Here is a 26,715-nt window from a genome sequence, read left to right on the forward strand (position 1 = left end):
GCAGGCATGAGAAATCACAGTGAGAGCAACGCTGTAAGTTAATAGATAATCGATATGTTGAACTAAGATGTTAATGCCGATCCTGTTAGAAGTAACGACGGTCGATAATGTTTATGCTTTCGTTAGTTAAAGAGTTGCGGATAGTTTGCATGGAAGTGTATTTAAAGTAGTCAATGGAGCAGGTAAACTCTCCCTGTATACTGCACCTTAGTGTAATGTAGTTATAGTCACCTTTACAAGTATTTACAATTGAAATGTGATATTAAGGAAGGAACAAATACTGTATCAATCTTGTATTGTTTTATCAACAGTTTTCACCATATGTTAATGTGAAGAGTGAACAGTAAATGGTTAATCTTACTGCGATCTGGTTCTCATTGACTGTGGTTTATCTCGACGTTGAATTCGACGTTATCAGTTACACGCGAAGGAGAACGTTACAGCTTCCTTGATAAGAAACTTATCCATCTCTGTTGTGAAATATTGTCTAAACTCAGTCTTTCCCTTGCCCACATGTACATAAATGCCTCCTGGACCCTCCCTGATTATCTACCTTGAATTCTAAGGCGAGCCTCTTGTTCTGATTTGGACAGAAGAGCACAAGAAAACAGGGGCAGGAGTGGGCTGCTCATCCTGCCCCACCAGTCAGTATGATCATAGTTGATCTACACCAGGCCCCAACTCCTGTTCTGGGGCAGTTTCCGGGGATCCAACCACCACACCCCTCTAGGATAGAGAATTCTAGAGACTCACCACCCCCTGTAAGGGAAAATTCCCAAACATCTCAGATTAAAATAACCATCCCATATTGTAACTATATTCCTTTGTTGAGACTTGGGGAAACATCTACTCTCTTGTGCCCATTTAGGATCTTGTGTCTTTCAGTAAGATCTCCCATCATCTGGAATTCCTTATCCTAAAGCACAAAAGACATGCAGGTCAAGGAGATGCCATTGTTCTGACCTGATGAAGGAGTGGTGATGGGAGGAAGGGAAGGAGGAGGAGGCACCAGGGTGAAGTGATAGGCAATGAAGAGAAGAGATAAGAGGCTAGAGTGGAGAATTCAAGAAGAGGGAGTGGAAAAATTGGAAGGTGGTGAAATCGATGTTTATGCCATTAGTTTGGAGGTTACTGAGATAGAATATGAGGTGTTGCTTCTCCAACCTGAAAGTGCCTCATCATGGCAGAAGAGGAGGCCATGGACTGACACGTTGGAAAGGAAATGGGACTGGAATTAAAACGGTTGGCCACTGGGAAATCCTGCTTTTTGTGAATGGCGTGGAGGTGTTTGACAACGCAATCCCCAATCTATGTTGGGTCTCTCTAATGTAGAGGAGGTTGCATCGGGAGCAGTGGATGTAGTAGACAATCCCAACAGGTTCAAGGCAAAGTGTTGCCTCACCTGGAAGGCCTGTTTGGGTCCCTGAATGGAGGTGAGGGAAGAGGTGAATAGGCAGGTGTAGTACTTGTTACATTTGCAGGGATAAATGCCAGGAGGGAGATAACTGGGGAAGGACGAATGGACAAGGGAATCTGTGGAGAGTTGTGGGAGGGAGGCAAGGATATGTTTGCTGGTATGATTGCTTTGAAGATAGTGGAAGCTGTGGAGAATGATGTGTTGGACATAGGGAGTGGTAGACTAGGACAAGAAGAACTCTGATCTTGTTAAGGTGGAGGGCAGGTGATGTTAGTGTCTTTGTCCAGGAACAGGAAGAGCATCAATGCTGGAAGAAGGGAAACCCCATTCTTTGAAGGAGGAGGAGGAGGACATCTCTGATGTATGGAAAGCCTCATTCTGGGAACATATGCAGTGGAGTCAAAGGAATTGAGAAAAGGGAGTGGCATTTTTACAGCAGACATGATGGGAAAAAGTATTGTCAAGATAGTCATGGGAATCGGTATGTTATAAAGGATATCAGTCAACAATTTATCTTCAGAGATGGAGACAGAGATTGAGAAAGGGGAGAGGGGTGTCAGAAATGGACCAGGTGAATTTAAAGGCAGAGTGGAAGTTTTAGGCAATGTTGATGGAATTGACGAGCTCAACATGGGTGCATGAAGCAGTATCAATGCAGTCGTCAATGTAGTGCAGAAAGAATTGGGAGCATTTCTAGGGAAGGCTTGGAACATGGACTGTTCCATATAGCCATTGCAAAGGCAGGCATAGCTGGGGCCTATGTGGCTGCCCATGGCTACACCTTGGATTTGGAGAAGGTGGGAGGAGTTGAAAGAGAAATTGTTAAATGTAAGGACCAGTTCCACCAGATGAAGGAGAGTGGTGGAGGAGGGGAACAAACTCCTTACAGACAGCACTGGAATGAATTCCATATTCCAGAATGCCATGAGCTGCAATAGCATTGGGCAGAGTTGAGGCATTATAGTAACTGCTATACTACCATGGTGTGTGGCCAAGCGGTTAAGGCATTCCTCTAGTGATTTGAAGGTCGCTAGATTGAGCCTTGGCTGAGGCAGCGTGTGTGTCCTTGAGCAAGGCACTTAACCACACATTGCTCTGCGACGACACCGGTGCCAAGCTGTATGGGTCCTAATGCCCTTCCCTTCGACAACATTGGTGGCGTGGAGAGGGGAGACTTGCAGCTTGGGCAACTGCCGGTCTCCCATAAAACCTTGCCCAGGCTTGTGCCCTGGAAATTTTCCAAGGCGCAAATCCATGGTCTATCGAGACTAACGGAGGCCTACAACAACTACTATGGTATCTTAAACAATGTTCAGAGTGCATCTATATCAATGTAAGGTGTATTGTAGGAAGGGTGAATGCATGGATCAGCATGTGGAATTATGGCACTGTAGCCATGAATGAGACCTTGGTTGCAGGAGGGCAAAACTGGCAGCTCAATGTTCTGAGGTTCCACTGCTTTAAACATGATAGAGAGGGAGGGAATAAAGGAGGAGAGATGGCATTACTAATCAGGGAAAATGTCACTGCAGTGCTCAGCGAATACAGACTGGAGGACTCGCCTACTGAGGATATATGGTTGGAACTGAGGAATAAGGAAGGTACAACCAGATTAATGGGATTATATTATAGACCACTTAATAGTCAGCAGGATTCAGAGGAACAAATTTGTTGAGAGATTGCAGACAGTTCACTGGGACTCTCCTACTATAAATAGGTTGGATGGGATAGAGTTTCTCATATGTGTTCAGGAAAGTTTCCTTAATCAATATATAGAAGTCCCAACTAGAGGGAGTGCAATACTGGATCTTGATGTGTATGAATGTAATAGAACAGTATGGAAAGCATTAACTATAAATGTAAAGAATGAAAAGCTATTGAATGGTTTATGTAAATAATTTTTCATTATGAATAAAGTTTATTTTGTTTATAAAACAACACTTTGGATTTAATGATCACAGTGTTATTAATTTACAAATAATTATTATGGAGAAGTATTGGTCTGGTCTAAATTGGATAAAGGTCAATTTTGATGGCATCAGTATGGATCTGGCATGTCTGGATTATGACAGGTTGTTTACTGGCAAAGGTGTGCTTGGTAAGGGGGGAGGCCTTCAAAGATGAAATTTTCAGAGTACAGTGTTTATATGTTCCTGTCAGAATAAGAAGCAAGGATAACAGGTTTAAGGATCCTAGGTTTTTGAGAGTTATTGAGGCCTTGGTTAAGAAGAAGAAGGAGGTGCATAGCCAGTATGGGCAGGAAAGAACAAATGAGGTACTTGAGGAGTACAAGAAATGCAAGAGAATACAAGAAGGATATCAGGAGGGTTAAAAGAAGGCAAGAGGTTGCTTTAGCAGACAAGGTGAAGGAGAATCCTAAGGTATTCCTCAGATATATTATGAGCAAAAAGATAGCAATGGACAAATCTGGTCCACTTGGAGATCAGAAGCCGAAAGAGATGGCGGAAATATTACATTGATGTTTCGTATCTGTACTTGGGCGATGAACACAGTCTCTAGAAGCGAGGCATAATAGTATTGAGGTCGTAGACTGTATATGGTTTACACAGAAGGAGATGTTTTCTGTCTTGAATAAATTATGGTGGCTAAATACTCAAGGCCTGACAAAGGGTTTTCCTTATATCTTGAGGGAGGCTAATGCAGAAATAGCAGGAGCCCTAGCAGAGGTATTTAAAATGTCTGTAGCCACGGGTGAAGCGACAAAGGATTGGAGGATAGCTAATGTTGTTCTGTTGATTAAGAAAGGCTCTAAGTTTATAGGCTGGTAAGCCTGACATCAATAATGGTAAGATACTGGAAGGTATTCTAAGACAGACAGGATAGACAGGGATTAATTAGGGATAGCCAACATTGCTTTTGTGTGGCAGGTCACGTCTAACCAATCTTATGGAAAATTGTGAGGAAGTTAGCAGGAAAATTGATGAGGAAAATGGAAGGGATGTTGTTTACAGGGACTTTAGCAAGAGCTTTGACAAAGGTCTTGCATGGGAGGTTGGTAAAGAAGCTTCAATCGTTTGGCATTCAAGATGAGGTAGTAAATTGGATTTGACATTGGCTTTGTGGGAGAGGACAGAGAATGGCAGTAGATGTTTGCCTCTCTGACTGGCATGTGACTAGTGGTGTGCAGCAGGGATTGGTGCTGAGTCCATTGTTATTTGTCATCTAAATCAATGATCTGGATGATAATATGGTAAATTGCATCAGCAAATTTGCAGATGACATCAAGATTGGGGGTGCGGTGGATAGTGAGAAAGGCTTTCAAAGTTTGCTGCAGCATCTACACGAGCTGAAAAATGGCCATTGGAATTTAATGCAAGCCAGTGTAAGGTGTTCACTTAGGGAAGACAAACCAGGGTAGGACTTGCACGGTGAGTGGCAGGGCACTGCGGAGTGTGGTAGATCAGAGGAATCTGGGAAAACAGATCTGTAATTCCTTGAGAGTGGTGTCACAGGCAGACAGGGTCATAAAGAAAGCTTTTGGCACATTGGCCTTCATAAATCAAAGTGTTCAGTACGGAATTTGGGATCTTAATTTTTTTATTTAGAGATACAGCATGCAACAGGCCTTTCTGACATTTTGATCCTCACTGATTTAACCCTAGTCTAATCATGGGACAATTTACAATGACTAATTAACCTACTAACTGGAATATATTTGTATTGTGGAAGGAAACCAGACCACCTGAAGGAAATCCATGCACACATGCAAAGACACGTACAGACTTGTTTACAGAGGATCCTGGATTTGGATGATGGAATTGATGGCTTTTTTGCAAAGTTTGCAGATGATATGAAGATTGGTGGAGGGGCGGGTTGTTTTGAGGAAGTAGACAGCTACAGAAGGACTTAGACAGATTAGGAGAATGGGCAAAGAAATGGCAGATGGAATACAGTGTCGGGAAGCGTAGGGTCATGCAGTTTGGTAGAATAAATGAAAGGGTTGGCAATCTTCTAAATGGAGAGAAAAATAGTGAGGTGCAAAGGGACTTGGGAATCTTTGTGCAGGGCTTGCTAAAGGTTAATTTATGGGTTGAGTCTGTGGTGTGGAAGGCAAATGCAATGTTAGCATTCATTTCAAGAGGACTAGAATATAAAAACAAGGATGTAATGTTGAGACTTTACAAAGCACTGGTGAGGCCTCACTTGGAGTATTGTGAGCAGTTTTGGGCACCTTGTGTTAGAAAGGATGTGCTGAAACTGGAGAGGGTTCAAAGGAAGTTTATGAAAATGATTCCAGGATTAAAAGGCTTGTCAAGAGCTCTGGGCTTGTATTCATTAGAATGCGGGGTGATTTCATTGAAACCTAGCAAACGGTAAAAGGCCTTGATAAAGTGGGTGTGGAGAGGATGTTTCCTATGGTGGGAGAGTCTAAGACCAAAGACTCAGAACGTAGGGGCGTCCTTTTAGAACAAAGATGATGAGGGATTTCCTTAGACAGAAAGTGGTGAATCTGTGGAAGTTTTTGCCACAGGCAGCTGTGGAAGCCAAGTTTTAATGTATATTTAAGGCAGAGGTTGATAGATTCTTGGTTGGTCAGGCCATGAGGGGATTCGGTGAGGAAAGTCAGGAGATTGGGGATGAGAGGAAAATTTGATCACTCATGATGAAATGGTGGAGAAGATTCAATGGCCAAATGACCTATTTCTGCTCTTATATCTTAGGCTGTTATAGTTATGTTAAAGTTGAATAAGATGTTGATGAGACCTAATTTGGAATATCGTGTGCAGTTCTGGTCACTAATCTAGAGGAAAGATAAAATTGAAAGAGTGTAGGGAAAATTTACAAGGGTGTTTCTGGAACTTGAGCACCAGAGTTACAGGGAAAAGTTGAATACGTTAGGACTTTATTCCCTAGAGTGTAGGGGAGATTTGATAAAGGTATACAAAATTATGATATTTCTTAAAGGTTGTGAGAGTCTCTGCCTCCACCACACTCTTGGACAGTGCATACTAGAATCTAACCACCCTCTGGATGGAAAAAAAACTTCCTCAGATACTCCTGCCTCCTGCTCCATATATTAAACCCAAGTTCTCTAGTTTTAGACACCGCTGATATGGGGTGGGGGTCATTATTCACACTGCCTATGTCTCTCATAAGTTTGTACATCTCCATTAGATCTGCCTTCACCCATCCTCCGCTCCTCTCCATCCTGGTGAATCTCCTCCACTTTGGTACAGTGGCCTCCACTTCACTCCCCCTACAGTGCAACTGTCCTGGGGAGATATACATAAAGTGGAATTATAGTGTGCTTCTTATTGTTACAACAGTTGTACACTTTGAAAAAAATACTCCATGGGCTGTGGGTCCAAATGAGGAAGGGTGGAAGAGGGAAGAGTGGAAATGGTGACAGAGACTGGTGGAGTATGGTATTTGTAGGAACAGTTACAACCATCAGCTTTTACACCTGAGCTGCACTCTCCCAATCCCACCTCAGCAATGGAACACCACGAAGCACCTTCTGCACAACCATGGATTTGACTGCGTTTTCTTTTGCTTTAATGTCTTATTTTGCAGTCTTTTTTCCAACACTGTCTTGTATAATTTATACAGAATTTATAACCTATATGTTGATGCTTGAATCTACCTGACAGTGACGTTTCTGCAAGTAAGTTTTTAATTGTACCTATACCTCACCATATTTGTGCATGTGACAATAAACTCAATTTGACTTGACGTTTCTGAAAAGTCAAACAAACACTAAGTTAGTCCTAGATTTAATATCATATCTGAAAAATGAACACCTCTGTCAGTGGAGCATCTCTTCAGCCCACACTGAAGTATTTGTCTGAGGTCTGAGCTCAGCTCTGGAGTGGGACTTGAAAATGATCTTCAAAGATAGATTAAATATTTGGTGAAGATATGAAAGATACGAAGACAAAGCAAGCAAAATTCACAAATGTAGGGTAAATACCTTTCAGCTTGGTCGCCCAGGGATCCAATGAAAATGGCAAAGGCATTAACTTGAGGATTGCAGGTCAAAGCCCGGGCAAACCTTGTGGAGCTTATGCCATACCGCTCCAAGTTAGCATCACTCAGCACAATGACAAAATGTTCATCTGCCTCTTCTTTAGCAATCTCTTGGATGGCGTGTTCTGTTCCTTCGAGAGTGTGGTCTCCACTCATACAAAACTGGGCATGGGCATACATTATCTAAAATAGAAAGACATTTATCAGTAATAGATCTCTCACACACTTACACAAATGTACTCCAAAGTGGAAGGTACACCTCTGACATAGATAGGACTGCTAGACTCTTGTAGTAATCTCTCAGCAGTATTTCCTGTCAATAACTGAGCATGCAAATTGTTATTACAACTTTGACATGATTAGGAATCACAGAGAATAGCTGATAGCACAGAGTGGGTGACATTGCAAGCGTGTCAGCAGGAATTGGGAGTTTGAGTGCAAATGAGAAATGGTATAATTTTATTCAACTGAATAAGTGGGCCAAGGAATGGCAATTGGGTTTTGATTCACTTAAATGTAAGCTGTTGCATTTTGCAAAGTCAAATCCAGATTGGATGTCAGGGCCCTAGAACAAAGGAACTTTGGAGTTCAGGAACATGGTTTCCTGAAAGTAGAATCACAGGTACACAGGGTGGCGAAGCAGGCTTTTGGTATACTGGTCTTCATCAATCGGGGCACTGACTATAGAACCTGGGAAGTCAGGAAGCAGTTGTAACAAGCTGCTGGTGTAGCTGCACTTTAGTACTGTGTTCAGTTTTGATTGTCCTGATATAGGAGAGATGTCATTCAACTGAAAAGAGTTCAGAAAAGATTTATAAGGACATTGACAAGACTTGAGGGACCAATTTATAGGGAGAAGATGGGCAGGCTACGACTTTTGCCATCTGAGCAAAGACCAAGAGGTGATTTTATAGAGGTGTATAAAATTGTGATAACCATAGAGACAGTAAAGCTACTCATGTCCTTTTCCCAGGGTTGGAATATCAAGAACCAGAGGGCATAGGTTTCAGATAAGAGGGGAACATTTAGAGAAACTTGAGGGACAAATTGTTTTACACAGAGGGTGGTATGTACGTGGAATGGACTGCCAGAGGAAGCAGTTGAGCCAGGTACAATAACAACTTCTAAAAGATAGTTGGACATGCAATTATACGGGTACATGGATAGGAAAGGTTTGGTAGGCCATCAGACAAGCACTGTCAAGTGGAATTAGGTTGGATATACATCTCGGTCAGCATGGACTAGTAGGGCTGAAGGGTCTGCTTTCATGCTGTATGACTCTAGAGAGTCACAGATAGTAATGATCAAGAGGATCAGGACTGGTGCAGGATCCCTGGCTGTTTGTAATTATGAAACTGTAGAATGATTTGGATGTGGATAAAGAGGAAATTTGCAGTTGACATGAATATTGATGAAGTTGTTAATAGTCCGGAGAATAGTCTTAGGCTACAGACATTGATGTGATGATGAAATGGGCCTAGAAATGGCAGAAGGAGTTTCATCCTGCTAAATGTGAGGTGATGCATTTTGGGAGCACTAACGGAGCTAGGATATACACCGTGAATGATAGGTTCCTAGGGAACATTAAAGAATAGCAGGACCAACGGTGCTGCATCACTGCGTCGTATGAAAAATGTACTGTGGCAGGCAGGAAGGCTCCACAACGGGTAATTAAAATTCCACAACACTTCAATGGACATATATACCATCAAGGACATATATACCATCAAGGGCATATACACAGAAAGGTACAGAAAAAAGACCAGTAATATCATAAAGGATCTCACCCACCCAGCTCATGAACTGTTTCTTCAATTTCCATCAAGGAGGAGGCTATTCACAGCAGGACCACTAGCCTCAAAAACATTAACTTTCCCCAAGCAGTATGTCATGAAATCTTCGGACCAGCGCAGGGTGATGGAGAGCATAAGGCCTCAGTGCTCTGATGCATCTGAACATCACTGATTTGTTTTAACTAAAGCTTGTTAATGACTGGCGTAGTCGTTTGTGCTGCTTGTTTTTTCAGTGCAGGTTTCTTGTGTGACTTGTTTTTAGTTTATTGACTTTGATATGCATAGGATTCCTGTACTAAACGCACTATTTAAGTTCATCACGACGAGTGTTCAATGTTGAAACCTTAACTTGGGTTCTGCGTACTCTAGCCTTTTCTAGTAAGTACACTCTGAGTCATTTGTTAATTTAATAGTCATATCCATAAGCTCCTTCAAATACTCCAATGGGTCCTTGGTTGCTAGAATATCCTTGAGTTGGTCATTTAATCCTTGTTGAAACAGGCAACTAATGCCTCCACGTTCCACCTGCTCTCTGCCACCAAGGTCCAGAACTCAATTAAATAGTCAGTAACTATTCTGTTATTTTAAATAACTCTGGTACTTTTCTTCGAATAAATCCTTGTTGTTACTCTCTACCTTCAAGTCTTGAGTTTAGTCCACCCCTGGCTTCGTATGCTTGACAGTCTTGTTACAGCAGGATGAAGCCATCATGGACCCAGTGGAGTCTTGATTCATTACATGGGGCATTGGCCTACCAAGGAAAGGCAGTTGAGTGGCATGAACATTGATTCCAGGAGATACTAGCATTATTGCAGAAAGACTCTGAAACTGGTAGGTGAGATTTATGTTCTTTGGGGATGGACTCTGGTTCAGAGCATTTGTTTTGTGTTTTGATAACAATTTATTTTTAAGAACTATGAGGAGGAGTTTCTTTCACCCTGCCGGGGATCCAGAGGCAGCTAATAGACTCCTCCATTTGTGTAAGGGGTCTCGATCCATTGCCGACTATTCAATTGAGTTCTGGACCTTGGCGGCAGAAAGGGGTGAGACATGGAGGCATTGGTTGCCCTTTTTCAGTGAAGATTAAATAACCAACTTAAGGATGTCCTAGTGACCACGGAACCAGTAGAAGGTTTGGAGGAGCTTATGGATACAATTATTAGAATTGATAATTGCATGTCCAAGAGAAGGACAGAGTGGTGTAGCGAGTTCTCCCAGTGAGCTGGCTTTCGAAATCACCCAATGCTTCCTCTAATTCCACAATGAGACTCAACCCAGATCCTTGCAGTTTTCCCCAGAGGAGCCTGTGCAATTGGGAAGAACCTGGCTCTGAGTGAGAGAGACATAAAGCAGAGAAGCTGCTTATACTGTGGTAGGGCTGGCCACTTTCAAGCATCTTGGTCTCAAATTGTTGGGAGAACTTCCAGGATCATCCACTGAGGGGGAAACTGTGACCGTCTCTCATCCCTCTCCAGGTTTGACAAATTCCAGAGTGACGTTACCTTCCATAATATCTTGGGGGAGGGGGGACATCAACATCCCCTTAGTAGTCTTTGGTTCGTCCTGGAATTTTTTAGATCTTGGGCTGGCTGAGAGGATCTAAGTTCCTTAATTATGTCTCAACCAGCCACTCACTGCTCTGGCCCTGGACGGGAGACTGTTGGGACTTGGACACATTTATTATCTTCCCGTTCCTCTCAAGTTACTGATTGGTATGCACAAGAAGATGATTCCACCTTATTCACTCTCCACATATTCCCTTAATCCTTGGCTACCTGTGGTTACTTTTCCATAATCCATGTATTAATTGGTCTTCTGGCATCACTTAGGGTTGGTCAACCTTAAGCCTGAATAATTGTCTTTTTAAAGTTTCCGAGATACCAATCCAATTTTCCGAGGTGCCAGCATGATGTTCCAAGATATCTGCTGTGGAGTCATCGGTTGTATGTCCTTAGTTGCCTTCTGACTCCTCAGAACTGGACTCTAAGTCAACTGAGTTGTCTAGCGTGCCTCCAGAATATTCAGACTTGCTGGATGTACCTAGCAAGAACAGAACCACAACGTTTCCTCCACGTTGAGACTATGACTGCACTATTGACTTGCTACCAGGTACTTGTCTTTCCCAGGGAAGGCTCTATTCCTTATACATTTCAGAGATACAAGCTATGAAAGAGTATATTAAGGAGGCATTTGACTGTCCACTTCATCTACTGAAATAGGATTCTTTCTTGTATCTAAGAAGGATGGCAAAGTGAGACCATGTATTGCTTACAGGGGTCAGAATAAGTTTACTATTAAGAACCGGTAACTCTCTTATGAATATGGCATTTGGACTATTACAGAGAGAGCAATGATCTTAATGAATCTTGATCTCTGGAATGTCTACAACCTTAACTGGATTCGAAAGGGAGATGAATTGAAGACGGCTTTCGACACTCCCACTGGTCATGATGAGTATTTGGTGATGCCATTAGGCTTAGTGAATGCTTGAGCGGTCTTTCAAAGTTTCATCAATGATGTACTCTGAGAAATGCTCAACCACTTTGTATTTGTTTATTTTGAATGATATTCTTATTTTTTATCAATTGCTTCAGGAAGTCCAAGTTTCTTTCCTTGGATTTGCCACTTCCAAAGGGGATTACAGATGGACCCTGACAAGACACATGCTGGACAGAATTGGCCACAACCTATGTCGATTAAACAGCTCCAACACTTTTTAGGGTTTGCCAATTTCTATTGTTGCTTCATTCACAACTTCAGTTCTATTGCAGCTCCACTTACCAACCTCAGGGCCCGTGCATTGTAGTCTAGAGGCAGAAACTGCTTTCTGTGACCTTAAAACAGATTTACCACAGCCCTTGATCTAAACCTACCTTTTATAGTGGGAGGTTGATACCTCAGACATTGCAGCTCAATGAACCACCTCTGACCAAAAATTACATCCATGTGCTATCTTTTCCAAACATTTCTCTCCTGCCAAGAGGAACTATGACATTGGCAACAGGGAGTTGCTTGCTGTGCTTGAAGAATGAAGACATTGGTAGAAGAGGGTAAATCATCCCTTTATGACCCTGTCTGTCTACTTCCCGCAGATGTGCTTATATCTTAGATATATGTGCTTATGTGCTTAGATGTGCTTATGAACTCCGAGCAGGCAAGTTGGTCATTGTTTTTCAATTAGTTTAATTTTATTATAACTTACAGACCTGGTTCCAAGAATCAGAAACTGGACACACACTCTAGACAGTTTGATACACCCGACAAGAAAGAAGTACCAGAGACTATTCTTCCCAGTTCAAGGTTGATGGCTCCTATTAGATGGGAGATCAATTCTATTGTGTGAAAGGCCCATGAACAACATGAGGTCGATCCAGGCAATGGGTCTCCTGGCTCCATCTTCGTCTCTGACCTGGTTTGCTCCAAGGTATTGAATTGGGGACACTCGGGAATTTCACATACATTAGAATTCATTAAGAAGCAATGCTGGTGGCTAGGCATAACCAAGGGCATTAAGGACTTTGCTTTGACATGCAATGAGTATGCCCGAATAAGGAACCTAGATCACTACCCCAAGATCTCTTACAACCTTTACCTATTCCCACTTGTCCCTGGTCTCATATTTCGATGCATTTCATCTCTTTTCTTGCTCCATCTGAGGGGAATACTGTTATTATGGTTGTGGTGAACCAATTCTCAAAGGCAAGCCACTTTGTCCCTCTCCCAGCTTCGGTGAGGGCCAATTTTATGTTATGAACTATCTTCTGGATACATGGTTTCCCTGGGATATTGTCTCAGACCATGGTCCACAATTCACATCCAAATTCTGGAAGGCCTTTTGTCAACTTGTTGGGGATGCAGTTAGCCTATCCTCTGAGTCCCACCCACAAACCAATGGGCAAACAGAGAGAGTGAATGAAGATTTGGAAGGATCCCCAAGGTGTTTGGGTTCAAGAAACCTGACTACATGGAGTGACTGTCTTACTAGGGCAGAGTTTGCACATAATCTTTTACACTCCTCCACTGGGATGTCACCCTTTAAATGTCAGTTTGGCTACAGTCCTCCTCTATTCCCAGAGTAAGAGTCCAAGGTGGGTGTCCCTGCAGTTGATGAGTTGGTTAAGGGGTGCAGGCAGACATGCTGAAAAGCCAGATCAATTTTAATGGTCAACTCCCAACAGCAGTAGCATCAGGGTAATCACAGAAGGTGATTCGGTCTATCATTCTGTCTGGGTCAGCGGGTTTGGCTTTTCATATGAGCCCTTTCTATGCAGGCGGAATCTCAGAAATTGGCTCCTTCCAAAATTAAATTTGGAAGAACAGAAAGGATTAGATGCCCTTTACATTAAAAGAGGTTGAAGAAGCTTTAGAGTAATAAATCCCCAGGAGAAGATGGTTTTCCTCCTGAGTTTTATAAAAAATTTAAAGATTTATTGATTCCTCCTTTTATGGAATTAATATACCAAGTGGAAAGAATGCATAAACTCCCACAATCTTTTTTAACAGCGATCATAACTGTATTGCCAAAAAAAGATAGAGATCCTTTAAAACCAACATCATATAGGCCTATTTCTTTGTTGAATACAGATTATAAAATAATAACAAAAACTTTATTTAATAGAATATCTAAATATTTACCAAAATTAATACATATGGATCAAACAGGTTTTATTAAAAACAGACAATCAATGGATAATATAACCCGGTTACTTAGTATAATTCATTTGGCACAAAAAAGAGAGGAAATGAGTGTGGCAGTTGCTTTGGATGCAGAAAAAGCAGTTGATAGATTGGAATGGGATTTTTTATTTAAGGTATTGGAAAAATATGAGTTAGGAAAATCTTTTATACAATGGATTAAAACTTTAAATACTAATCCTGAATTAATTAGTACAGATTCAGATATTGGGGGCTTTAGAGTTAATCAAGAAGAATATAAGATTAATTTATTTGCTGATGATGTTTTGATTTATTTAACAAACCCATTGCAATCTTTGCAAAGATTATCTTTTAGATTGGAAGAATATGGGAAAGTATCAGGGTATAAAGTAAATTGGGATAAAAGTGAAATTTTACCCCTTACTAAAGGAAATTATAATCAATGTCGATTAGTAACTCAATTTCGATGGTCAATAAATGGGAGAAAATATTTAGGTATTAGAGTTGATAATGATGTAAAAAATTTATATAAACAAAATTATTTGCCATTATTAAAAAAAAATAAAAGAGGATCTTGATAAATGGATGATGTTACCAATAACATTAATAGGTAGAGTTAATGCTGTAAAAAAGAATATATTTCCTAGATTGCAATATTTATTTCAAACTTTACCAATACAATTACCTCAGAAGTTTTTTCAAGAACTGAATAAATATGTAAGGAAATTTCTTTGGAAAGGAAAGATGTCAAGAATATAATTGGAAAAATTGACATGTAAATTTGATTTAGGAGGGTTATAACTTCCAAATTTTAAGAATTATTATAAAGCAAATCAACTTAGATTTATTGCGTCTTTTTTTGATGAAGAAAAACCGGCATGGATTATATTAGAATTAGATAAGATAAGAGAAAACATACCATAAGATTTTATATGTAAATGGGAATCCAAATGGATACGGGAAAAAAAAGAATCTCCTATATTAAGACACTTGATTGATTTATGGAATAAGGTAAATATGGATGATGAGATAAAGAAATCTTTACTAGCAAAAAGAACTTTAATTCAAAATAGGCTTATTCCTTTTACAATGGATAATAAACTTTTACATAACTGGTTCCAAAAGGGGATTAAATATATAGGTGATTGTTTTGAAGGAGGTATATTGATGTCATTTGATCAATTAAAAAATAAATATAAAATATCAAATAATACTCTTTTTTGTTATTTTCAATTAAAAGCTTATTTATGAGAAAAGCTGGGTCAAACAATGTTGATGCCAAAACCTAGTGAAATAGAAATATTAATTCAGAAAGGAAAAATTTTAAAAATTATATCTTGTATGTATAATTTGATTCAAAGGCAGACAATTAAATTAAGAATTCATAAATCAAGACAAAAATGGGAATCTGATTTGAATGTTAAAATTGATGGAAAAAATTGGTCAAGATTATGTTCTGATAGTATGAGAAATACAGTAAATGTTCGACTTAGATTAATACGATATGATTTTTTACATCAATTATATATAACACCACAGAAAATAAATAGATTAAATTTAAATATGTCTGACCAATGTTTTCAATGTAATCAAGAAATTGGTACTTTTTTACATTCTACTTGGTCTTGTTTTAAAATTCAACCATTTTGGATAAATCTAAGACTTTTATTGGAACAAATTACTGGAGTACAACTTCCACATAGTCCAGTATTATTTTTATTAGGAGACATTGAAGGGATAATACCGAAACTTAAATTGAATAAGTATCAGAAAAAATTTATAAAAACTGCATTGGCAGTAGCCAAAAAAGTTATCGCAGTTACTTGGAAATCTGATTTATATTTAACTATGGATCGTTGGAATAATGAAATACATAGTTGTATTCCACTTGAAAAAATTACATACAATCTAAGAAATTAATATGATATATTTTTGAAAATTTGTTTCCCATTCTTACAAAAGATAGGATTAAATACATAGGTCCTTTGAAGATAAAATTATAAAGTAATTGGGGAAAGAAAAAAAATAAATATTAAAATTATTTTGAACTCCATGGAGCATGTGGGGATCCTCTGATATCCAGGTAATCTTTCTCTTTTTTTTCTTTAGATAAGGGTTAAGGGGGGGGGAGGGTTAAGGGGAGGGGGGAAGGGTTAATATTATTTTTCTTACTATTTTATCATCACATTTATTCTTGTAATTTTCTAAAATTTAATAAATAATTAAATAATTTTTCTGAAAAGAGAAATTGGCTCCTAAATACATTAATCCTTTCAAAGTTCTACAATGAATCAATCCAGTGTCATACCACCTACAAGTACCATGAAATCTGTGTATTCATCCAACCTTTCATGTTTCCTGTCTCAAACCTTTACTTTCTAGTCCCTTGGCCCTTGTTTCCATGTCTCCTCCACCTTCTTGTTTAGTTAAAGGTCAACAAGTATACACAGTTTGGCAACTGCTAGACTCACATTTTGTTCGTGCTCAAGTACAGTACTCTGTGGGCGGGAGGGTTATGACCTGGAGGAGAAATGCTGGGTTCCCTCCAATAATATTTGGATCCTCAGTAAATTGTGGACTATCATTGCAGATATCCAGATCATCAGGTACCAGACAGAGGAGTTGGTGGGGGTTGGGGGCGGTATGTTATGAACTCTGTAGACCAGTGCGGGGCACCAGAGAGTGTCAGGCCTTGGTGAATCTGAACTTCACTAATTTGTCTAAACTAGAACTTGTTAAGTGACTGGTTTAGTCATTAAGCTTTCCTTGTGTTTCTCATGCTGCTCATTTTTGAATGCGGGTTCTTTGTGCATTCTGTTTTTCATTTGTTGATTTTGATATGCACAGGGTTCCCTTGTTATTTACATTATTTCATTTTGTCACGATTAATGTTCGTCATTTGGGTTCTGAGTGAACAAACTATCTGTGTATTCTAGTCCTCTTGAGTAAGTGATAATGAGTTATTTGTTATTCCTCTGTTATGTTCTTTGAATAAACCCTTGTTGTTACTTTCTACCTTTGAGTCTCAAGTTGACTCCATGCCTGGGCTCATTTTCCTGAGAAGACCTTGTTGTACAGTAAGGCTGATTAACGCCTCCACCCCATGCCACCACTACTTTATCATTTTCTGTCAGTCACCTTATATACAGACAATCTTGTACCTCATGTCACTTCATGTACAATCAATGTACATAAGCTATCTTATGTATAGTATTTATACTTAAGACTTCTTTTATTGTGTTCATTATCTTAATGTCTTTTTTTATGCTGCATCAGATCCCAAATATCAATTACTTTGTTCTTCTTTAAACTTGTGTACTGGAAATGACATTAAACAATCTTGAATCTTGAGGTCTGAAGATCCTTTAATGTGACAACACAGGAAGTCACATGATTAAGAAGGCACATGGGGTACTGGCCTCCTTTAGTCAGGGCATTGAATATAAGAGCAGGGAGGTGTCTCTTTTGTGGCAGCAGAATCTCCTGTCAGTCCTCCTAGCTACTGAGTTCCCTGTCACTGTTGTTCAGCCTGACTTTGCCCTTCCCAGTGGCTTTTACTGCTGTGCCCTGATGGATCATCTGCCCCAGGAGTATTCAGGGGTGAAGGGAATGGCAAAAAGGGAAACCGACAGTGGCTGTCTACTCTCTTGCTTCTCCTGGCAATCACCCATCTGTCTGAAGGCTGTGTTTTGGGTGTGACCACATCAGCAGGAGCCTTAGCACCATCCGAGTACATACAACTCCAGCTCCAGTTCCTTGACCCTGCCTGTCTACTTCCTGCAGATGTGGTCATTGGGGTGACCCTGGCTTCCCATGCCTTACAGGAGAGGCATCCCACTGCCCTGGCTACCATCCTGCCTACACTGATTCAAGGACTGGGGATCTATGGCCAGCAGAGTGGTTGGTATCTCGACTTAAGAAGCACTTGGTTAGGTACATGGAACAGAGGGTTATGGGCAACTGGGACCAGCAGGGAGGACACTGTATTGTCTGAAGGGCCTGTTTCTGTGCTCTATTACTCTTTGACTATCTGGCTTCAAATCTGCGATTCTTTTGTCACTAAAATACTGTGACAAATGTTTTGTACTTTGCAAGCTTGAGGTTGAATTTTTTGAGTGGAGGGCATTTCAATGATATAAATTAGATAATGGTCAAATCAAAAAAAGTGCATCTGTCAGAAATATGAAATAAAGTCAGAAAACACAGGAAATACTCAACAGGTCGGGCAGTATCTATGTGAACAGTTAACATTTCATGCTGGAGACTCTGTCCAAACTCATCACATCAACCTTATCTAACTGGGGACCCTGAACCCATTTAACAATGTGATCTTGTCTATTTAGCATCTTAATTTCATTCTCCCTCCTTGGCCCCACATCCTACATCTTTAGCAACAAAAATCCATTAAACCTCAGGTTTAAAATCATTTATTGACCTGCTGTATATTTCTTAAAGTTCAGACCTGATTTAGTGAATCTTATCAACAGAAACCGATTTCAGTCATAATCAAATTACCTTAATAATCCGCAGTCTCTCCTTGTTGTTTTTGGGAAGATGTTCACTTCGGACTAGTTCAATGTTGAATCCGTCTCCTGAGTGACCAACAATGTCATACTGAAAAGATAAAATAAACCATCAGATAGAGGAATTTTCTGTCCATTGATCAGTGCAAGGTCGCAATAAAAGCCAGCTTTTTCTGTTTGTTCCTAAATACAACTGAACACATGGCAGTGAACCACCTCACTGCTTGTGGTATTTTTTCAATCACCAACTGCTGGAGGAACTGAGTGGGTCAGGCAGTATCTGTGGAGGAAATAACAGCTAATGTTTCAGGGTGAGACCCTTCATCTGCTCTTGAGCCTGAACATTAACAATAAAGCAATTATCTCCACAAGGGCCTCTGCCATTTCTTCTCTAGCCTCCCATAAAATCCAGGAATGCATTTGGTTAGGCGCTGGGGATTTATCCATCTGAGTACACTGTATAGCTGCAAATACTTCCTCCCTGGTAACATGCACCTTCTTGTTTCCCTTATCTCATGAGTAACCATGATTTTCTTCTCAGTAAACACCCAAGAGAAACATTTGTTAAAAATCCAACCCATCTCCTGTGGTTTGAGCCAAAGGTGGACCTGCTGATCTCTAAAGGGATGTATTCTCTCCCTAGCCACTCAAAGGGGAGCAACTCTTAATATAGCTTTAGAATCTTGTGGGATTTTCTTTAAACTTATCTGTCAGATCTTTGTCATAGACAGAAATCAGGAGGGCAGAGAGAGGGTAAGTAGGAAAATTATAGCTTTCGCCTTTCAAATCTTTAGGTGGAACAAAGACATGAAAGATATTTATTTATTTTATTTACTGAGAGAAAGAGCACAGAACAGGCCCTTCTGGCCCTTCAAGCTGTGCCACACAGCAATCCCTGACAGCCCAGATTTAACCCTAACCTAATCATGGGAAAATTTACAATGACCAATTAGCCTACCTTTGGACTGTGGGGGGGAAATTGGAGCACCTGGAGAAAACCATGCATTACACAGGAAGTACAGAGACTCCTCAAGCTGTAATGACGGCGTGGTAACCACGACTCTACCATGCCACTCTAATGATGAATGCCAGCTTCCTGTTACACTGAAGCCATCTCTTTACAATTACTGTAGAGCTGACGACACATTAGAATGACGACAGACAGGATGAGGAGGAGTTTAGTGAGCAAAGATACCTCCAGACAGGTGGATGGAATTAAGATACAAATCTGCAGTGATCAAACTGAACTGTGAATGTCCTCCCACTGCTCCCACATTAATTTAGCAATTGTCTAGATGTAGATAGGGCAGGTGTGGGCGCAGACAAAATAAAGAACTCCATTTGCAAGTTGCTACTGAAGGCAAGTACAGAGTGGGTGAGATAATCTAGTTTAAAGGTTAGATCTGGTGATATCTGGAACACAGCAGTGTAAAAGGAAGGTGATGCAAGGATTTAAAGTTGAAACAATCTAGAGAAATTGAAGCACCAGAATATATCTGAAATATCAGTAGACACAATAGAAGTGTGCAGTCTGGAAATCTTAGTTTACAATTTCAAATTAAAACAAGAAAGAAATAAAATTTCTGGACCTGAATGGTCCTTAGCAGTTTAAGACCAAACAAAGTGTACTGTCATTGCAATGTAGAGAATACAAAAAAATTTTCAACGGCAATATCCAGAATCAACAATGGTACAAAATGGAAACAGGCCCTTTGGCCCACTTAGTTCAATCTGACCATCAAGCATTCCTTTACACTTTATTTTATTCTCTCAATATTCCCATCAACTCATCCCAACCACTGCCCTCCACCACCCTCTCCCCAGGTTCCACCTTCCATCCTCACAATAGGGGTGACTTACAATGCCCAATTCAGGTTTCCAGTGACGTCATCGTTGAGAATGGCAGTTTAAGTCACAAGCTCCTCTGGAAAAACGTGTATTAAGCCCCGTTAACCCATCAAATATAGTACTTTTTGAAAAATATTTCAACTGAAAAGAGGGGCAAGAATGGGGAAACAGAATGGAAATAAAAAAAGAGACACTGTGGAGCCTGCGTCCGAGAGGAGTGCTGTGAGCGGCTCTCCTACCTGACCATGTGCCAGTGAGGCGGATGCTGGGCCTCGTTCAGGCGAAGCGGCAAATATGATCAAAATTCTTAAAGAGATAAGGGAGTTCCAGAAAGAGATAAAGCAGCAGCTACATGATATTAAGTCAGAGCTCGCCAACGTCAATCAAAAAATAACGATGGCAGAGACTCGAATTAAGAAGGTGGAAGATCGCGTTCAAAACATGGAATGAATACTGAGTAAGATGATAAAATTATTAAATCACCAAGAAGATAAACTGCTTGACCTGGAGGGAAGATCACGGTGGAAAAATATCAGAATCTACAATGTTCCTGAAGGATCGGCGGGCTTGTCTATGACGGAGTTTGTCGGAAAGTTGCTGCAGGATGCGCTGGAGCTTCCCTTGACTATGGAGCTGGAAATCAAGAGAACGCATCGCGCACTAGTCCCGAAGTCTACCCAGGATAAGCTACGGTCAGTAATAATTAGATTCCTTCGGTACATTACCAAGGCGGAGATTCTACAAAGGGCCTGGGGTAAGAAGAGGGTGTTTTTAGATGATAAATTAATATATTTCAACCAAAATTATCCCCCCCCCCGCGGTCCTGCAGAAACGTAAGGAGTACTCTGAAGTAAAGCGAGTACTAAAGCAAAAAAGGATTAGACTTCAAACTCCATACCCTGCTAAACTTCGAGTGTTTTATGAAGATGGGACGCGGTTGTACCAGACAGTGGAAGAGGCAACTACAGACATGAAGGCCAGAGGGTTGCACGTCAGCGTGATCAAATTGAGGGAAAGCCTGGCAGAGGAATTATCCTTGGGAAATAGTACGAGAATCGAGAAAGCAGGAGTCAGGAGGAGGCCGAGAGAAGTATACCAGGAAGAGACCGGGAGTTTTCCAAAGACAGTCCTCACACCCTCCAGAAGAGCCATAAGGTTTGGCTAACTTTAAAAATGTTGAGAAGCTAAACGGAAGCAAAAGTAGACGGTGATATACCTATCTCGAGAAATACTTATTATAATGTGGATTTAATTTTACTTAGTTGTTATTCTTTATTCGGTCACTTACTTCTTTTTCCTCATCAAAATGAGAATATATGTATGTGTGCATATATGTGTATGTATGTGTATATATAAAAATAAAATATTTGTGTGTGTATGTGTAAATATATATAGAAGTACACAGAGAAATCTTTTCTGTGTAATGGATTTGTTCACTGACTTTTATGAATACTGCAATGGGGGCCCTCAACTCACAAGTAGGAGGGGTTGTCCCCCACAGCAAGACATTTCCTCTAGCTCAACGCAGTGTTTCTTGGTTCTTATTTGTTCAGGGAGTAGATCGATTAAGTTTTAATCTGCTAATTTCAATGATACATTGACAGATAAATACAGATGGCTAAGGACAAAATAAAATTCATTTCTTTTAATGTCAATGGGCTATTAAATCCAATCAAACATAACAGAATTTTATCCAAAATGAAAAAAGAACATGTAGTATATTTACAGGAAACTCATTTAAGTGATAATGAGCATAGAAAACGAAAGAGAATGGGTTTCACTAATTTGTTTTTCTCCTCATATAAATCAAGACACAGGAGAGGAGTTGCTATTCTTATCTCAAGTAAGCTAAATTTTGAAAAAGTATTCGAAATGGGAGATAAGGAAGGCAGATATATTCTGGTAAGGGGGAATATAGATGGAAATTCAGTTACTCTATTGAATATATACACACCTCTGTGAAGTGATATTGGTTTCTTTCAGAAAATTACTGATATTATGGTAACGGAAACAGAAGGTCTCCTGATATGTGGGGGAGACTTAAATTTACAATTACAACTAGACTCTTCCAATAGAAAAACCTATGAAACAAAATCTTTACATAAGAAAGTTAATACACTTTTTGAGGATGTTGGTTTAATTGATATATGGAGGGATCTTTTCCCCAACAGAAGGGATTACACTCATTATTCTGCTCCCCATTCTGTAACAGACTATTTCATAACTTTTGGAAAAGAAAAAAAGACAAAATAAACACCTGTGGAATTGGGACAATAGATGTAAGTGACCATGCACCTATATATTTATCTGTTGATTTTGACCTACAACCAAAGAATACTATTTGGAAACTAAATTCAAGTCTACTCAATGATCCATACTTTAAGGGACAAATTAAAAAAGAAATTGGTCTCTACTTAGAATTTAATGATAATGGAGAGGTTTCACCTCCCATTTTATGGGATACTTTGAAGGCCGTCTTAAGAGGGAAAATTATAGCCATATCTTCATATCAGAAAAAAAAAGGAATAAAACATTAGAGGAATTACAAAATAGGCTGAAGGAGCTATAGAAAAAACACAAATTGAATTTGGCACAGCATACATTAGGGGAAATTAAAAGAATCAGGAATGAAATTAATAGTTTGGCTACACAAGAAATCAGGAAAAATATAATGTTTCTGAAACAGAGACATTACGCAAGTGGATCAAAATCTATGAAAATACTGGCATGGGAACTGAAAAAAAAAGATAGCAGAAAATATAATTCATAGAATTAGGGACCCAAGAACAAAAATGATAAAAAATAAGCTAAGTGAAATTCAAGAAGCTTTTGAAGTGTTTTTCAAAGTTCCGGGGGAAGCATAACCCAAATTGACACCTTCTTGAATTCTCTAGAGTTACCCACTTTAAGCGAAGAACAAAATAGAAGGATGACTGCTGACATAACTAAAGTTGAATTAAAAGCTGCAATTAGTAGGCTTAAATTAAGCAAGTCACCAGGATCAGATGGGTGTACGGCAGAGTGGTACAAAGAATTTAAAAATGAGTTAATTCCTGTTTTACTCGCCACACTGAACTAGGCTCTGAAAAAGACACAAATGCCACCCAGTTGGAAGGAAGCGCTAATTTCAGCTATACCGAAAGAAGACAAGGATAAAATGGAATGCGGGTCATTTAGACCAATATCCGTTCTTAATGTAGGTTATAAATTACTTACCTCCATCGTGGCCAAACGATTAGAGGAGTTTCTACCCATACTAATACATAATGATCAGACAGGTTTTATATGATAACACCAGACACAAGACAATATATGGATCGTATACAAACAAATAAAATTGAAGCAATAGTGATAAGTATGGACGCTGAAAAGGCATTTGATTCGGTTAATTGGAATTTTCTTTACAGAGTTTTATATAGATTTGGTTCCCAAGACACAATTATTAAAACTACACAAACACTATATGACAATCCTACTGCTAGGATTAAAATCAATGAATATTTATCAAATAGCCTTACCCTAGAAAGGGGCACGAGACAGGGTTGTACATGGTCACCGCTACTCTTCGCATTATATCTGGAACCATTAGCTCAATACATCAGACAAAATGAAGATATCAGGGGAATTACTATTAAAGGGACAGAGCATAAATTGGCTTGTTATGCGGATGACATTTTGATCTATCTAGGGCAACCAACATACTCTTTACCTAAATTGATGCAATCCTTTGAACAATATGGTCAATTATCAGGATACAAGATCAACATAGATAAAACCCAATTTCTTTCATATTACTATAGTCCACCAAGAGAAATTGAAAGTAGATATCCCCAGGCAAGACACACAAAGTCTTTCAAATATTTGGGCATCATTATGCCAAACGATTTGGCAAAATTATCAGAATGTAATTATCAGCCTTTATATAAAAATTTAAGGAAGATATGGCAACATGGAACCTGATTCCTTTTTTCAGTCTCAGTTCAAGGATTGAGTCTATTAAAATAAATATTCTGCCCAGACTCTTTCAGACCCTACCAATAGTGATTAATCAGAATCAATTCAATGAATGGAACAAGATGTTATCAAGGTATATTTGGCAGGGTAAAAGGCCTAGAGTTCATCTCAACTTTGCAATTAGCAAAGGAAAAGGGGAGATGGGGCCTATTTAGAGATTATTATTTTGCAGCACAGTTGAGAGCTGTGCTATGTTGGTGCAACCCATCATATGACGCTCAATGGAAAAACATTGAGGAGCGGGTACTTCCCATCCCCATACAAGCAATTTCGGCCGATAACAACCTGCAAAGGTACATAAATACTATTGATAACCCATGGGTGAAATTGACTCTTAAAATATGAAAAACTACTAAAAAAGAATATAATCTAGAGGGAGATATTGCAATTCTTAAATTGTGTGCATATGACTTGGATTCTATACCAAATAAATTGGATGCTATATTTAAGGACTGGACAGCTAAAGGAATAACAGTTCTTTGCAGCATAATGAAAGAAGGAACACTGTTCAGTTTTGAAATGCTTAAAGAGAAACACTTATTAGAAAAACATGATTTTTATCTGTATTTACAGATGTGACAATATGTTAATAAGATGCTTAAAAATGTAACCAAGGTAAGTACATGCTTGATAGAGCTCTTTAGAAAAGCATATAATTCAGATAACAGTAGTAGAATCATTTCAAGCATGTATAAAGGGTTGTCAAATCTTAAAATACATTTGACTTTATACATTAAAACAAAATGGGAGAAGGAAGGAGGGATAATTATATTTGAGGAAGAATGGACAATAATATGGAGGTATCAATGGAAGTGTACCAGTTCACAGAAATGGAGGGAGTTTGGATGGAAAAACTTGATAAGATATTTTATTACACCCTCTCAGAAATCCCATTATGATAGTAACCTCCCTGTTTGCTGGAGAAATTGTGGAAATCAAAATGCAAACATTATCATATTTTTTGGGACTGCCCTGTTATCAGAAACTATTGCAGTGGGATACACAATGCCCTACAAGACATCTTTAAATGTGAAATACCCTTAGAGAGTAAGACCATATATTTTGGGTATATACCTCAAAAATGGTTGAAAAGAGATAAATATTTAATGAATATACTGTTGGTGGCTGGTAAAAAGACTCTTACTAGGAAATGGTTATCACAGGAGAGCCCAACTTTAAATACATGGGTGGAAATTACAATGGACATTTACGAAATGGAGAAGATAACAGCATCTGTTAACCATAAGCTGGAACAATTTGATTCATACTGGGAAAAATGGTTTAACTACATAATGCCTCATAGGCTTGATTTTATTCTCACAAATCAATGAATCTGTTGTAATAAAAAGATCACTCCCTACTTGTACATAGTTTTTTCCTTTTGCTTGTTTTTTCTTTCCACTCTTTCCTATAAGTGTATACCTCAGATAAATACTCTGTGGAGATTTGTGGTATATATGATTACATCATATACATGTACAATGTCTGAAATACATCTTATGGAAATGTTTGTTTGATGATGAACTTCAATAAAAAATAAATTACAAAAAAAACAATGGCCAATTCACCCACCAACCTTTAGAATATGGGTAGAAACCAGAGAATTGAAGAAATCCTCTCTGTGACTTCCTGAATCCCTATAACTCTCTGAGATATCTGCACTCCTCCAAATTAATCACTCTATTGGCAGCAACCTTGTCTTTGAGAGCAACAAATGCAGTAGGTGAAGTTGGATGAGGTGCATATAAATTTTACCTCACCTGGAAAGGCCGTTGGATGGTGGGAATGAGTGATAGAATTGTGTGTGAAGTTATTAAACATTAAACATTTAATGGAGTTATTCAACAGTTTAATAGATGTCCTTTTAAAACTGTGATGAAGAGGAATTTATTTAGCCAGAGGGTGGTTAGTCTATGGAATTCTTTGCCACAAACAGATGTGGAGGCCAATTTTAAAGCAGTATATTTAAAGCAGACTTTGATAGGTTCTTGATCAGTCAGTGTGTCAAAGGCTAAGGGGAGAAGGCAGAAGAATGGGGTTTTGAGGGATAATAAATTAGCCCTAAGTCCACACCAGGAAGCAGATAGAGCAGACTTGATGGGGTGAATGGCCTAGTTCTGCTCCTTTGCCTTATGGTAAACCTGGCATCATTGAACATGCATCAAAAGTCTTTTGATCTTGGCAACATTATCTCCTCCTGAATTCTATTAATATTCAAAAGGGCTGTATTTGCAATTCTGATTTGTATATGATTTTAAGCAGTTTAAGCACTTTTGGTCTTGCTCACCACTCTTCTGCACGTTTTCAGCAAATGAGCACCTGATCTTCTCAAATCCTGGCAGAAAACTTGCTATGCTTATCCAATCTTGGGAGATTCCAGATTCATGAATGAATCCAATTTCTGGTAATTCCCTCCCCCTCCTCCTTCCCCTATCCCAGGTCCCCCTTTGCCTCTCTCCCCTTTCAACTTTCTGCT

At 39.3% G+C, this 26,715-nt stretch overlaps 1 protein-coding gene across 1 annotated transcript in view; it reads right to left on the reverse strand.

The window, feature by feature from the left end:
• The window catches only part of vwa8 (von Willebrand factor A domain containing 8), a 476,539-nt gene that overhangs the window by 3,329 nt on the left and 446,495 nt on the right, over positions 1–26,715 (reverse strand). The window contains exons 43-44 of the mRNA XM_059967797.1: positions 18,370–18,468; positions 7,350–7,588 (exon numbers count right to left, since the gene is read on the reverse strand). Coding sequence (XP_059823780.1) covers positions 7,350–7,588; positions 18,370–18,468 — 338 coding nt within the window. The remainder of the gene's footprint in view (positions 1–7,349; positions 7,589–18,369; positions 18,469–26,715) is intronic.

This window comes from Hypanus sabinus, chromosome 4 (assembly GCF_030144855.1).
Source record: "Hypanus sabinus isolate sHypSab1 chromosome 4, sHypSab1.hap1, whole genome shotgun sequence".
Lineage (NCBI taxonomy): Eukaryota > Metazoa > Chordata > Chondrichthyes > Myliobatiformes > Dasyatidae > Hypanus > Hypanus sabinus.